Source organism: Salvelinus sp. IW2-2015, unplaced genomic scaffold (assembly GCF_002910315.2).
Source record: "Salvelinus sp. IW2-2015 unplaced genomic scaffold, ASM291031v2 Un_scaffold1594, whole genome shotgun sequence".
Classification (NCBI taxonomy): Eukaryota; Metazoa; Chordata; class Actinopteri; order Salmoniformes; family Salmonidae; genus Salvelinus; species Salvelinus sp. IW2-2015.
Window position 1 is genome coordinate 135654 of NW_019943017.1, and position 15482 is coordinate 151135.

The following is a 15482-nucleotide window of genomic DNA, read 5'->3' on the forward strand; positions in this document are numbered from 1 at the left end:
AGTCACAACATCGTCATGTGCTGGTGGCTGGAAGGAAAGAGACAAAGAGAGAGAGAGAGAGAGAGGAGAGAGACGAGAGAGAGTAGAGAAGAGAGAGTAGAGGAGAAGAGAGAGAGAGAGAGAGAGAGAAGAGAGAAGAGGAGGAGGAGCACGGAAGGAGAAGAGAGAGAGAGGAGAAGCTGAGAGAGAGGCAGAGAGCGAGAGCAGAGCGAGGAGAGAGAGAGAGAGAGAGAGAGAGAGAGACGAGAGAGAGAGAGAGACAAAGAGAGAGAGAGACAGAGGGAGAGAGAAGAGAGAAGAGAGAGAGAGAGAGAGAGAGAGAGAGAGAGAGAGATGACGAGAGAGAGAGAGAGAAGAGAGAGAGAGAGAGAGAGAGAAGACGAAGAGAGACGAAGAGAGACAGAGAGAGAGAAGAGAGAGACAGAGAGAGACAAAGAGAGAGACAAGAGAGAGAGAGAGAGAGAGAGAGAGAGAGAGAGACAAAGAGAGAGAGAGAGAGAAAGAGAGAGAGTGTGTGTGTGTTTGGGCTTGTGTGTGTGTGCGCGCACTTCAAGCCTTTCTGTAGAATCCAGGTCCTCGTCTCCATCAGATAAGTTGTCGACCAAATCACATCACTGCTGCTAAGAACATAGTAGACAGCAGTACATAGTAATCATTTCACTCATCTATACCACAGTAACATAGTAAATCATTTCACTCATCTATACCACAGTGACAGTGACAGTACATATGACATGTCTTGTTTAAGTAGAAATAGGCATTTTCTGGTTGGCGGTTGTCGTAAGTATTTTTATGGTTGTATTTCACTTACCTGTCTGTGGTATTCAATAACTTGAGCAGGGATCCATGCCAGAACTGAACTCTAGGCTTCCTCACTGAAAAATCACATTCTGTTCCCTTGGCATTCTCCCCTCTTCTTCATCATCATTATAAAAACTTGTAGAATGCCTTGAAAAGAGAGAGACAAAGAGAGAGACAAAGAGAGAGAGAGAGAGAGAGAGAGAGAGAGAGAGACAAAGAGAGAGAGAGAGAGAAAGAGAGAGAGTGTGTGTGTGTTTGGGCTTGTGTGTGTGTGCGCGCACTTCAAGCCTTTCTGTAGAATCCAGGTCCTCGTCTCCATCAGATAAGTTGTCGACCAAATCTACATCACTGCTGCTAAGAACATAGTAGACAGGCAGTGACATAGTAAATCATTTCACTCATCTATACCACAGTAACATAGTAAATCATTTCACTCATCTATACCACAGTGACAGTGACAGTACATATGACATGTCTTGTTTAAGTAGAAATAGGCATTTTCTGGTTGGCGGTTGTCGTAAGTATTTTTATGGTTGTTATTTCACTTACCTGTCTGTGTATTCAATAACTTGAGGCAGGGGATCCATGCAGAACTGAACTCTAGGCTTCCTCACTGAAAAATCACATTCTGTTCCCTTGGCATTCTCCCCCTCTTCTTCATCATCATTATAAAACTTGTAGAATGCCTTGATTCTCTCTTTCTCTTGTTCCCAACTCCCATCATCCTCTTCATCGTCCTCTTCATCTGCAAGTTCTCCACTCTCTGTGATCCCAGACGCGTCATATTGGTAATCTTGAATTAAACCACCACGTTCCACATTATTTTCCCCTGTGTCCCAGCTTATATCAGTGTGAATGTGGCTCTTCAATCTTCCTGCTAGTTCCAGTTGAACTTTGCAAAGATGTTCCTCTTCTAAAACGCCTGGCCCAGCCTCACCCCAAAGCCAAGTCTCCCGTTTATCCTCTCTTTGTTCAGCCTCCGGTGTCCACAACGCTCCGGGGAAACTTTCCTCAGAATCAGATGATGACATGTTGCCGGTACCTCTGGAGATAGTTATAGCTGCTCTACAGCGTCTGGCCTCACTGTGAAGGGTAAAAGTGGGCACATCAGAGATGGTTTCTGAAAGATGCAGGTCGGCAGCAACACTCTGCTTGGAGCTCTCCTCCTCTCCACCTCCCCACTGAACTTGAAGAGGAGGATCCTCAGATCCCCGGTCTCTCCGAGGAAGACCCTGGTATCTTGGCTGTGCCGGGTGTTCTTCATTATACTTCTGTTGTTCCTCCTCATCCTCACTAGAACTGCCACTGGAACCATTGCTGTCACTCTGAGGTTCAAGATGGTATCCAATACTCTTCCTCGTGCTAGTGTCAATATTGGTATTGAACATCGCACAATCTTGCTCACCTTCTCCGCGTGGAGAGATAGCGGCTGTTACCTCTTCCGTGACGTCTACGTTCTCCTCTGTATTCCAGATTCCCTCCAAGGGACTAGACAGTTTCCCCCCATCCTTTTTGTATTTACATGGAGAGCAGACAGAGGGGTAATCTGTAAATCTTTCATCTGCCTCTTGGTGGTCGTCCCATTTGAACTCCTTAATTTTCTTCTGAAGCGGGTGTTCCACGAAGGTGTTGGCCATAAGAGCTGCAGGATCTGGACAATCATAAACAACCTCTGGAGCTCCATCTTCATCTTGCTCTTCTTCCTCTTCATTCTCCTGAGTAACAGTCTGCTGGGAGAGTAAGTTCGCTACTTTATTTCCCTCTTTTCTCTGGTTTTTGGTGATAGAGCTAGTCAGGACCTCCGGGTCTGAATCAGATGATTCCTCTTGGTTTTCTTCAGCCGTCTGTCTTTCCTCTTCTTCGCGTATACCTGCTGTGATCTCCATGGTGACATCTTCAGTGACACCCACAAAACACCTCACACCACTGTTCTCGTAAGCACCTTGCTCTGCGTTTCTGACTTCACGGTTTTCACTCTCTTGTTCGGCAAAAGGTTGTCCTGTGGTTACAATCTTCTCTATGTCCTGTAGAGCACCATCCCAGCTTTCTTCATCGTAGTGAACAACCACAGACCAACCCCCTGACGAGCCAAGGTTCTTTATTCCTGTGTCCTCTTCTTCTCCTGAGTCCATCATCTCTGCCTCTTCCTCATCAATAGGTTGAGTATCCTCTTCTCCTGAACCCATCTCTTCTTCATCAATATGCTGTGTATCCTCATGTCCTGAACCTATCTCTTCCTCATCAGTATGTTGAGTCTCCTCTTCTCCCGAACCCATCTCTTCTTCATCAATATGTTGAGTCTCCTCTTCGTCGTCATATATCTCCACTGAGATATGGTCAGATACAGTTTCATTTTCTCCACCAGGCTCTCCCTCTACCTCTTCCTGTCCTACATCTTCCTCTTCCTCTCTCAGTACCGGTAACGTTCCAGGAGACATGTCTGGCCTGGCTTCGTCAAAATGCACAGACTCAAAGTCTAACTCTCCTCCAAGGAAAGATGGGGGGGATGTGTCTGCAACGACAACATCACAGACAGAAAAATATCATATGAGATGGAAAATAATAACAAAGACAGAAAAACAAAAACAAAAACTTTCAGGAAGTAATTGCAGTAAATGTCAGTGAAGATGCAGTGCTCTAACTACCAGCTGCATTAACACTTACCTGAAAATGCATCCGTTAACAAATGAGCAAAGTTCTGTTCCGTCTTCTAGGTAGAATGGGAGATCGGTAAATTCAAACTATATATGTCGTTGCATTTTTGTGCATTTAGTTTTTCAGTTTACCAAGAGACAAGCAGGCAAGAGACATGTTATGATTTAACGTTTGACAGCATTTCATTTCCTATTAAGTTTTTCAGATTTCTGACAGGAAGAGAGTGAGTTTAGTGTTACATCTGTTACTGCATCAGGTAGCTTCCTGTCAAAATGGGGATACAGAAATAGAACAAAACACATTGACAAGTAGTGACAGACAGACAGTACATAAAGAGAACTACAAAATAGTTTAAACTAATATGTTAATTAAAATGGCAGAAAATCACAGTCTGTTAAAAGCATTTGCTTTGTCATAAATAAAGTCACTCATGAGAAGATGTTTATGTGGATGTACTCACCGTAGACTCAACATGTCAGCCATGCTGTGGTTTTTACTTTCAGATGTAGAACACAAGCCCAGCCCTACCTCCATCCTTCAGAGATGTAGGCTACCACTTCCACCCTGTCTCTGTCTGTCTCTGTCTGTCTCTGGCAAATTAAGGTGCATCAACTGTCTAGGTCCTATACCATATACTAGGTCTAGGTCATATACCATATACTAGGTCTAGGTCATATACCATATACTAGGTCTAGGTCATATACCATATACTAGGTCTATCCGAATACCATAGTACTCGTCTAGGTCCTATAGCCATAACCATATAACCATATACAGCTCTACGAAATCATATTTAGCCATCAAAAAGAGAGAGCTGGTATTACGACTCATAAACTCACACACTACTAGGTTCGGGCACACCTATCACATCACACTCACCTCCACGACAGTTCTAGGTATATACCATATACCATATACCATATACTATACTAGGTCGTAGGTCATATACCATATACCATATACCATATATACTAGGTGCTAGGTCATATACCATATACCATATACCATAGCATATAACTTACTGGTGAACATATACACATGGTTCTTATCTCCATTCTAATAATATGAAAAGGATCAATCCAAATAGTCTTCAGTCTGCAGATATCCCCAAAAAAAATAAAAATTGTCTTTGTCGTCTGACTGGAATAATATATTTTCTCATACTCTATCTCATTATGATATTTTTCTGTCTGTGATGTTGATTTTGCAGACTCTATCCCTGAAGGAGAGTTAGACTTTGAGTCTCTCTATTTTGACAAAGCCAAGCCAGACTGTCTCCTGGAACATTATTGGTGCTGAGAGAGGAAGAGGAAGATGTAGGACAGGAATAGGTAGTAATAGCCTGGTGGAGAAACTGAAACTGTATCTAACCATATCTCAGTGGAGAAATATGATGTGAGAGTGAATGAGAGGAGACTCAACATATTGATGAGGAAGAGATAGGTTCAGGAGAAGAGGAGACACATACTGATGAGGAAGAGATAGGTTCGGAGAAGAGGAGACTCAACATATTGATGAAGAAGAGATGGGTTCAGGAGAAGAGGAGAATCAACATCTGATGAGGTGAGGAGAAGGAGATATTCAGGAGGAGAGAGAGAGACAACATACTGATGAGGAGAGAATAGGTTCAGGAGAAGAGGAGACTCAACATATTATGAAGAAGAGATAGGTTCAGGAGAGGAGAGAATCAACATACTGTTGAGGAAGAGATAGGTTCAGGAGAAGAGGAGACACACTATTGATGAGGAAGAAGAGGTTCAGGAGAAGAGGAGACTCAACATATTGATGAGGAAGAGATAGGTTCAGGAGAAGAGGAGAATCAACATACTGATGAGAAGAGATAGGTTCAGGAGAAGAGGAGAATCAACATACTGATGAGGAAGAGATGGTTCAGGAGAGAGGAGAATCAACATACTGATGAGGAAGAGATAGGTTCAGGAGAAGAGGAGACTCAACATATTGAGTGAGAAGAGATAGGTACAGGAGAGAGGAGATCAACATATTGATGAGGAAGAGATAGGTTCAGGAGAAGAGGAGACTCAACATATTGATGAGGAAGAGATAGGTTCAGGAGAAGAGGAACTCAAGAAGGAAGAGATAGGTTCAGGAGAAGAGGAGAATCCATACTGATGAGGAAGAGATGAGCACAGTCTGTCTTTCTTAATTCCATTCTTTTGGTTTTAGTTTTGTGTGTATTGTTGTGAATTGTTAGATACTACTGCACTGTTGAAGTTAGGAACACAAGCATTTCACTACACCCGCAATAACATCTGCTAAATATATGTATGTGACCAATACATTTGTTTGATGGCTTCACCTTTAGAGTCTGTCGTGGAATTGCAAGATTATGTTATAATGCTTGTATTCTTCAAAACAGATCTAGGGAGGAAAAGACTAGAGAGGGAAAAACAATCTAGAGAGGGAAACACAGAATCTATGGAGGGGAAAACAGAATCTAGGGATGGAAATAATCTAGGGATGGGAAGGATAGGGCCCCAGAAGGATAGGGCACCTGAAGGATAGGCCCCAGAGGATAGGGCACCAAGATAGGGCCCAGAAGGATAGGGCCCCTGAAGGATAGGGCCAGAAGGCTGGGCCCCTGAAGGCTAAGGCCCCAGAAGGACGCCCGAAGATAGGGCCCCAGAAGGATAGGGCCCAGGAAGGATCCGGAGGGCCCAGAGGATAGGGCCCCTGAAGGCTAAGGCCCCCAGAAGGATAGGGCCCCAGAGGATAGGGCCCCAGAAGGCTAGGGCCCCTGAAGGTAAGGCCCCAGAGATAGGGCCGGGCCCCAGAAGGATAGGGCCCCAGAAGGCTAGGGCCCTGAAGGCTAAGGCCCCGAAGGATAGGCCGCCAGACAGAAGTGGGCCCCGGGCTAGGCCCAGAAGGATAGGGCCCCAGAAGGATAGGGCCCCAGAAGGATAGGCCAGCCCTGCATACTGAATGCAGTTGTACATAGCCTCTCGTTCTTTAGCCATAGGTGTATTGGAAGAAGAAACTGTGAAGTCCCTGCTTCAAACTCTGTTTTCAGGGACCCATTTTCCGGAAGTATATTGCTACCTTCGTGTCTGCTCATTTAGCGTTGGTGATATTCAACACCATTTCAGTGAGTGTCATTGTTTCATAAATCCTTTATCTTTAAACATTGCCTGCTCCAGGTCATCAAATGGGATCAGGCATGCTCACACAGCTTTGGCAATTTACAGGCCCACATACTCAATGATAATTTGACAAATATACAGCAGAATCGGGAATCTGAACAAGCAGTCACCCTCCAGGACAGTCACCCCTCCAGGACAGTCACTCCTCCAGGACAGTCGTCCCCTCCAGGACAGTCACCCCTTCAGGACAGTCACCCCTTCAGGACAGTCACCCCTCCGGGACAGTCACTCCTCCAGGACAGTCGCCCCCTCCAGGACAGTCACCCTCCAGGACAGTCGCCCCCTCCAGGACAGTCACCTCTAAGACAGTCACCCCTCCAGGACAGTCGCCCCTCCAGGACAGTCACCCCTTCAGGACGTCACCCCTCCAGGACAGTCACCCCTCCAGGACAGTCGCCCCCTCCAGGACATCACCCCCCAGGACAGTCACCCATCCAGGACAGTCACTCATCCAGGACAGTCACCCCTCCAGGACAGTCACCCTCCAGGACGTCACCCTCTAGGACAGTCGCCCCTCCAGGACGTCACCCCTCCAGGACAGTCACTCCTCCCGACAGTCACCCCCTCCAGGACATCACCCCTCCAGGACAGTCACCCCTCCATCTGCTGTAAGTTTTATTTCATATACACTGCTCAAAAAAATAAAGGGAACACTAAATAACACATCCGAGATCTGAATGAATGAAATATTCTTATAAAATACTTTTTTCTTTACATAGTTGAATGTGCTGACAACAAAATCACACAAAAATTATCATTGAAATCAAATTTTATCAACCCATGGAGGTCTGGATTTGGAGTCACACTCAAAATTAAAGTGGAAAACCACCCTACAGGCTGATCCAACTTTGATGTATTGTCCTTAAAACAAGTCAAATGAGGCTCGTAGTGTGTGTGGCCTCCACGTGCCTGTATGCCTCCCTACACGCCTGGGCATGCTCCTGATGAGGTGGTGGATGGTCTCCTGAGGGATCTCCTCCCAGACCTGGACTAAGCTCCGCCTACTCCTGGACAGTCTGTGGTGCAACGTGGCGTTGGTGGATGGAGCGAGACATGATGTCCCAGATGTGCTCAATTGGATTCAGGTCTGGGGAACGGGCGGGCCAGTCCATAGCTCATGCCTTCCTCTTGCAGGAACTGCTGACACACTCCAGCCACATGAGGTCTAGCATTGTCTGCATTAGGAGGAACCCAGGGCCAACATATGGTCTCACAAGGGGTCTGAGGATCTCATCTCGGTACCTAATGGCAGTCAGGCTACCTCTGGCGAGCCCATGGAGGGCTTGGTGCGGCCCCAAAGAAATGCCACCCCACACCATGACTGACCCCGCCAAACCGGTCATGCTGGGAATGTTGCAGGCAGCAGAACGTTCTCCACGGCGTCTCCAGACTGTCACGTCTGTCACATGTGCACAGTGTGAACCTGCTTTCATCTGTGAGAGCACAGGCGCCCAGTGGCGAATTTGCCAATCTTGGTGTTCTCTGACAAATGCCAAACGTCCTGCACGGTGTTGGGCTGTAATCACAACCCCCACCTGTGGACGTCGGGCCCTCATACCACCCTCATGGAGTCTGTTTCTGACCGTTTGAGCAGACACATGCACATTTGTGGCCTGCTGGAGGTCATTTTGCAGGGCTCTGGCAGTGCTCCTCCTTGCACAAGGCGGAGGTAGCGGTCCTGCTGCTGGGTTGTTGCCCTCCACCGGCCTCCTCCACGTCTCCTGATGTACTGGCCTGTCTCCTGGTAGCGCCTCCATGCTCTGGACACTACGCTGACAGACACAGCAAACCTTCTTGCCACAGCTCGCTTGATGTGCCATCCTGGATGAGCTGCACTACCTGAGCCACTTGTGTGGGTTGTAGACTCCGTCTCATGCTACCACTAGAGTGAAAGCACTGCCAGCATTCAAAAGTGACCAAAACATCAGCCAGGAAGCATAGGACCTGAGAAGTGGTCTGTGGTCACCACCTGCAGAACCACTCCTTATGGGGTGTCTTGCTAATTGCCTATAATTTCCACCTGTTGTCTATTCCATTTGCACAACAGCATGTGAAATTTATTGTCAATCAGTGTTGCTTCCTAAGTGGACAGTTTGATTTCACAGAAGTGTGATTGACTTGGAGTTACATTGTGTTGTTTAAGTGTTACCTTTATTTTTTTGAGCAGTGTACTTAATCTTTTTGTTATGTCAACGGATATTATACTTTTTTTTTTACTATATTGGACCTTCTACAGTCATTTTATTACAGTTGATTTCCACAAACCCCACAAAAATGGACAGCACTTGTGACAATAATGTAAACACAATCATTAACATTAAGGCCGAGATCCGATCCGATCCGATCGTGCATTGCACCTTTTAAAGGCAACGTTTCCACACTCGCGGAGACTGCATGTCACCTCGGAAGTTACCTTTAAATGTCAAGCGCGCTACAACGCTGATCTACAACTGATCGGATTGAATCCCGGTCTCTGTTTCTCAAACAAAATGACACAAAACAGAATACTTATTATGATACTTTTCTAATGATTTACATGATCTGCACGATTTTTTTGTACAACTGAAATATGAGGTGCATTAGTCCAATATAATCATTTCAAACAAAGATATTGAACAATTATTACATAATGATGCATATGCAGCAAAGGAGGCTGCTGGGAGGACGTGGTTTCCATGACGTGGTTTCCATGACGTGGTGTCCATGTGGTTTGATTCCATTTCATTGACTCCATTCCAGCCGTTACTATGAGCCGTCCTCCTCTCAGCAGCTTCCACTGATAGGCAGTAAATTGTTATTTTTATCCCAAAGTTTGTGTAATGTGTAACATTGTAAACATTCATGTTTAAGTCAATCGAACTCTATCTGCAGAGAGACTACTTTAAAGTTGGAATCAAAAGCAACTAATGCTTAGTTGTCATTCTCAATTCATCTATAAAGGCACACAAAGGTTCTGAGTTATAAATATAAATTAAATTAATAGATTGTTTTGTCTTTTATCATTTGGATTGTTTTTGTTAGATTTTTTTGTTAAAAAATTAATTAATAATACCTTAACAAAAATTCCTAATATACACAAAACAAACTCAATCAAACTATACATCTTAAACCTGAGCTGTGCTGTGGTAGCCTGAGTCCCAGATCTCTTTGTACTGTCTTGTCAAGTCCAATGTCTTAGAGTTGGCAAGAGAGCCCAAACCGATGTGGGACTCAGGCTAGTGCTGTGGTCAGACAGGCCTGAAGCAGCCAACGTGCTGTGGTCAGACAGGCCTGAAGCAGCCAACGTGTTGTGGAGAGACGGCCTGCAGTAGATAGTCCTCTATGTGTTCCTCTACAGCTAAGTACAGGTCCTGGACTTGGTCCTTGAAGGGAGGATGCCACGCCCACAAGATGGCCGCCGCCACCATGGCCAGGAGCAGTAGAAGTGGAACACAGAGACATATCCACGAGACACAGGGCTTCTACAAACAGAAGCAAAAGTACATGCAATTCTGGTCCTTAAAAAGTTAACGTGTACTGAAGCGCAGTAAAAAAAAAAAACATTTACTTCAAAGTGGATGTAACTGCACCGCCAGGGGCATATTTCAGAGACTTTCATTACATGGGTTATGGGGGGGGACACAAAGGAGGGTGCTGCACACACACACACACACACACACACACAACACACACACACACAACCACACACACACACAACAACACACACACACACACACACACAACACACACACACCACACACACACACACACACACACACACACACACACACACACACACACCACAGAAAACACACACACTCCACCTGCACACCCTGCTGCCGCGCTCGGTGGCTGAGCTGTCGGAGTTGGTCCCTGCACTGCGTCAGACGGACCTGGACGACTGGCACTCTGCCTCCACGGCCTCCAGATCGTTCTGCAGCTCCTCACACTGCGCACACACACACACACACGCACGCACGCACGCACCACGCACGCACGCACGCACGCACACACACACACACACACACACACACACACACACACACACACACCACACAACACACACACACACACACACACACACACATACAGACACACAGACACTATGAAATACCAATTTTTTCACCATTGTGTATGAATATGAATTTGGGAACTGAATTGAAACATCTTTACATTTAGTTGAGAATGAAATATTTCCTGTTCCACTTATTGGTCCAATTCAGGAGGGTGGAGCTCCTGTCATTCCATTCCTACTTATTGGCAACGTTTCAATGAACATGTAATAACTGTCATTATTCTCCTGTAATCACTACGAGCGCTGGGTTTATGAACCCCTTCCTCCCTCACCTCCCTCTCCTTCAGCTGTAGTCGGTCCAGAGCGTGACGGAGCTGCTCAGAACCTGATCTCCCATCTCCCATGATAACTGCTTCTGCTGTGACGATACAATCAGCTCCTCTCCTCCTCCTCCTCCTCCTCCTCCCCTCCTCCTCTGGCTGCTCCAGAGACACATCTAGCTTGGCCAGGGTCCGCTCCAACTCCTCTGACTGCTCCAGAGACACATCCAACTGGGCCAGGGTCCGCTCCAAAATCTTCTGACTGCCAGAGAGACATCCAGCCTGGGCAGGGTCGTCCTCCTCTTCTGACGCTCCAGAGCACATCCAACTGTGGCCAGGGTCCGCTACCAACTCTTCTGACTGCTCCCGAGACACAATCCGTGGGCTCAGGGTCGCGTTCTCCTCTTCTGACTGCTCCAGAGACACATTCCAACTTAGGGCCAGGTCGCTCCATCTTGACTGCTGCAGAGACACATCAGCTGGGGCCAGGTCGTGGTCTCTCTTCTGACTGCTCCATGAGACATCCAACTGGCCAGGGTCCGTTCCAATCGTCTGACTGCTCCAAGAGACGACATTCCCAACTGGGCCCCAGAGGGGGTGGGGGGGTTTCTCCCCTCGCGTGTCCAAACTGCCTTCTGAGGCTGCTCCAAAGACCAACATCCCAACTTGGGCCAGGGTCCCTCCAACTTCTTCTGACTGCTCCAGAGACACATCCAACTGGGCCAAGGATTCATCCAGGGACACCTCCTGAGTCTCAGCTCTGGCATCTAGGAGTCAGGCAAGGCAAGATGAGAAAGCCATTAATTAATCAATTCCTTTAGTTTCTACTTTACTACTAAAATATATTTAGATGCAGAACCCCATGAAAATTGGTGTGTGTGTGTATCAAACTACATGTGTTATTTGTATGACCTCTAACCTCTCAACTCCTGTATTTGTTCCCTCAGGTTCTCGTTCTGTTCTTCCAGTAGAACAATGTTGGACTGTAACTCCTCCTCCACTCGCTGTACTGCCCCCAGCTCCTCCCTCAGCCCCGCCTCCTGACCCCTGGCCAGCTGCACACAACAGACACCAACCAGCCTCTTACTTGAGCATTAATATACACATCACACAGCTATGTCTAGACAAACGTTTTTTTTTTCTCTCCAGAATTTAAATATGTTTCAGATCCACATTTTATCCAACTCCAGTGAGTTAAATGACAGTAACCCAATGGATCGTACAATATGCAGCGGTCTCTCTGATCATGATGTAGTCTCACTTCGCCAGAGGCTAACTGACTATGATGGCATCCTTCAGTGCCTCACAGAACACTCCAGTCTGCAATAGCTGCTGTCTGCACAGCAGCGGCTACTGTACCTCCAGTTGGTTCTGCAGTTGAAGAACCTGTTCAGAGCTGATCTCCTGTTTCTTCTTCAGCTGTTCTGAGCTCTCCTTCATTTCCTCACACAGACCCTGCCACTGCGCCGCTTCCACCCTGGCTGCCTGCAGCAGCACCTAGTGGACAGAGAAATACACCTACATCATACAGAGAGACAGCACCTAGTGGACAGAGAAATACACCTACATTATACAGAGAGACAGCACCTAGTGGACAGAGAAATACACCTACATTATACAGTCTGCAAGACAGCGCTTTTACTCTCTTCTGGGGTTTATATGATCTGTCTGCCACCGTACTCTCCGGTATTACTACCGTGTTCCTTCAAGACAGCAGTCTCCTCCTGGGGTTTCATTATGGATTCCCCATTAGTTCCTGTCAAGGCAGCAGCTACTCTTCCTGGGTTTATTATGGATCCCATTAGTTCTGCCAAGGCAGCAGCTACTCTTCTGGGGTTTTATTATGATCCCATTAGTTCCTGCAAGGCGCAGCTACTCTTCCTGGGTTTATTATGGATCCCCATTAGTTCCTGCCAGGCAGCAGCTACTCTTCCTGGGTTTTATTATGGATCCCCCATTAGTTCTGCCAAGGCAGCAGCTACTCTTCTGGGGTTTATTATGGATCCCCATTAGTTCTGCCAAGGCAGCAGCTACTCTTCTGGGGTTTATTATGGATCCCATTAGTTCCTGCCAAGCAGCAGACTCTTCCTGGGGTTTATTATGGATCCCCATTAGTTCCTGTCAAGACAGCAGCTACTCTTCCTGGGTTTATTATGGATCCCCATTAGTTCCTGCCAGACAGCAGCTACTCTTCGTGGGTTTATTATGGATCCCCATTAGTTCCTGCCAAGGCAGCAGCTACTCTTCCTGGGGTTTATTATGGATCCCCATTGTTCCTGCCAGGAGCAGCTACTCTTCTGGGGTTTATTATGGATCCCCATTAGTTCCTGCCAAGCGCAGCAGCTACTCTTCCTGGGGTTTATTATGGATCCCCATTAGTTCCTGCCAAGACAGCAGCTACTCTTCCTGGGGTTTATTATGGATCCCCATTAGTTCCTGCCAAGGCAGCAGCTACTCTTCCTGGGTTATTATGGATCCCCATTAGTTCCTGCCAAGGCAGCATCTACTCTTCCTGGGCTTTATTTGATCCCCCATTAGTTCCTGCCAAGGCAGCAGCTACTCTTCCTGGGTTTATAATGGATCCCCATTAGTCCTGCGAGGCAGCAGCTACTTTACTGGGGTTTTTATGGATCCCCATTAAGTTCTGCCAAGACAGCAGCTACTCTCCTGGGTTTATTATGGATCCCATTAGTTCCTGCCAAGAAGCGGCTACTCTTCTGGGGTTTATTATGGATCCCCATTATTCTGCCAAGAAGCAGCTACTCTTCCTGGGGTTTATTATGCATCCCCATTAGTTCCTGCCAGGCAGCGGCTATCTTCCTGGGGTTTATTATGGATCCCAATAAGTTCCTGAAGAGCAGCAGCTTAACTCTCCTGGGTTTATTATGGATCCCCATTAGTTCTGCCAAGGGCAGCAAGCTACTTCTTCCTGGGTTTATTATGGACTCCCATTAGTTTCCTGCCAGCAGCAGCTACTCGTCCTGGGTTATTATGGATCCTCATTAGTTCCTGCAAGGCAGAAGCTACTCTCCTGGGGTATTATGGATTCCATTAGTTCCTGCCAAGGCAGCAGCTACTCTTCCTGGGGTATTATTGGATCCCCATTAGTTCCTGCCAAGACAGCAGTACTCTTCCTGGGTTTATTATGATCCCCCATTAGTTCCTGCCAAGCAGCAGCTACTCTTCTGGGTTATTATTAATGACCCATTAGTCCTCCAAGACAGCAGCTACTCTTCCTTGGGGTTTATTATGATCCCCATTAGTCCTGTCAAGACAGCAAGCTACTCTTCCTGGGTTTTATTATGGATCCCATTAAGTTCCTGATCAAGCAGCAGCTACTCTTCCTGGGGTTTATTTGGTCCCATTAGTTCTGCCAGCAGCAGCTACCTCTTCTGGGGTTATTATGGATCCCCATTAGTTCCTGCCAAGCAGGCAGCTACTCTCCTGGGTTTAATTATGGATCCATTTATTCCTGCCAAGGCAGCAGCTTACTCTTCCTGGGTTTATTATGGATCCCCATTAGTTCCTGCCAAGAAGCAGCTACTCTTCCTGGGTTTATTAGGGATCCCATTAGTTCTGCCAAGGCAGCAGCTACTTCTCTGGGTTTATTATTGGATCCCCATTAGTCTCTGCCAAGGCAGCATCTACTTCTTCCTGGCTTTATTATGTGAGTCACCATTTACGTTCCTGCCAAGGCAGCAGCTACCTCTTCCTGGGTTATTATGGATCCCCATTAGTCTCCTGACCGAGCAGCAGCTACTCTTCCTGGGGTTTATGATGGATCCCCATTAGTTCCTGCCCAAGACAAGCTTACTCTTCCTCGGTTTATTATATGATCCCCATATAGTTCCTGCCAAGGGGCAGCGGCTTACTCTTCCTGGGTGTTAGTTATGGATTCCCCATTAGTTCTTGCCAGCAGCGGCTACTCTTCCTGGGGTTATTTATGCATCCCCTTAGTTCCTGCCCAAGGCAAGGGCTACTCTTCTGGGTTTATATATGGATCCCATATAGTTCCTGCCAAGCAGCAGCTCTTCTTCCTGGGTTTATTAGGGATCCCCATTAGTTCCTGCCAGGCACAGCTTACTCTTCCTGGGTTTTTATGGATCCATTATTCCTGAACTGCAGCAAGCACTCGGTCCTGGGGTTATTATGCGATCCTCATTAGTTCCGCAACAGAAGACTACCTTCCTGGGGTTTATTATGGATCCTATTATCTGCCAAGGCAACACGTACTTTTCCTGGGTTATTATGGATCCCCATTAGTCCTATGCCAATGCAGCAGCTACTCGTCCTGGTCAGCCAAATAAGGCATACAGATACATTTCTACAACAGATTCACAAACAGCCCCTACTCTAAACTACCACATATCTACAACAAAATATCCATGATGTTTATATAAAAGCGTATGTTATCGATGTGTGTGTATCATGGTCTCTGCCTGTGTGTGTGTTGTCTCTCACAGTGCCCGCTTGGTTCCATAAGGTGTCATTTTTGTCCTGATTTTTACATCTGATTCTACTGTTTGCATCAGTTACCTGATGTGGAATAGGTTC

At 46.6% G+C, this 15482-nt stretch overlaps 1 protein-coding gene, 1 long non-coding RNA gene and 1 pseudogene across 2 annotated transcripts in view; all 3 read right to left on the reverse strand.

Moving 5' to 3' along the window:
• LOC139024511 (uncharacterized) overlaps positions 1-632 on the reverse strand; it is a 1288-nt gene extending 656 nt beyond the window's left edge. The window contains exon 1 of the long non-coding RNA XR_011475846.1: positions 549-632. This is a non-coding gene — a long non-coding RNA (uncharacterized lncRNA). The remainder of the gene's footprint in view (positions 1-548) is intronic.
• A 240-nt stretch (positions 633-872) lies between these two features.
• si:dkey-183p4.10 (uncharacterized) lies at positions 873-3639 on the reverse strand. Its single transcript, XM_024138808.2, has 3 exons — positions 3466-3639; positions 1351-3313; positions 873-1155 (listed from the first exon to the last, which is right to left on the reverse strand). Exons 2-3 carry the CDS (start codon positions 3237-3239, stop codon positions 873-875), a joined length of 2172 nt encoding a protein of 723 aa, XP_023994576.2. The 5' UTR covers positions 3240-3313; positions 3466-3639.
• A 5168-nt stretch (positions 3640-8807) lies between these two features.
• The window catches only part of LOC112071360 (TRAF3-interacting JNK-activating modulator-like), a 20950-nt pseudogene continuing 14275 nt past the window's right edge, over positions 8808-15482 (reverse strand).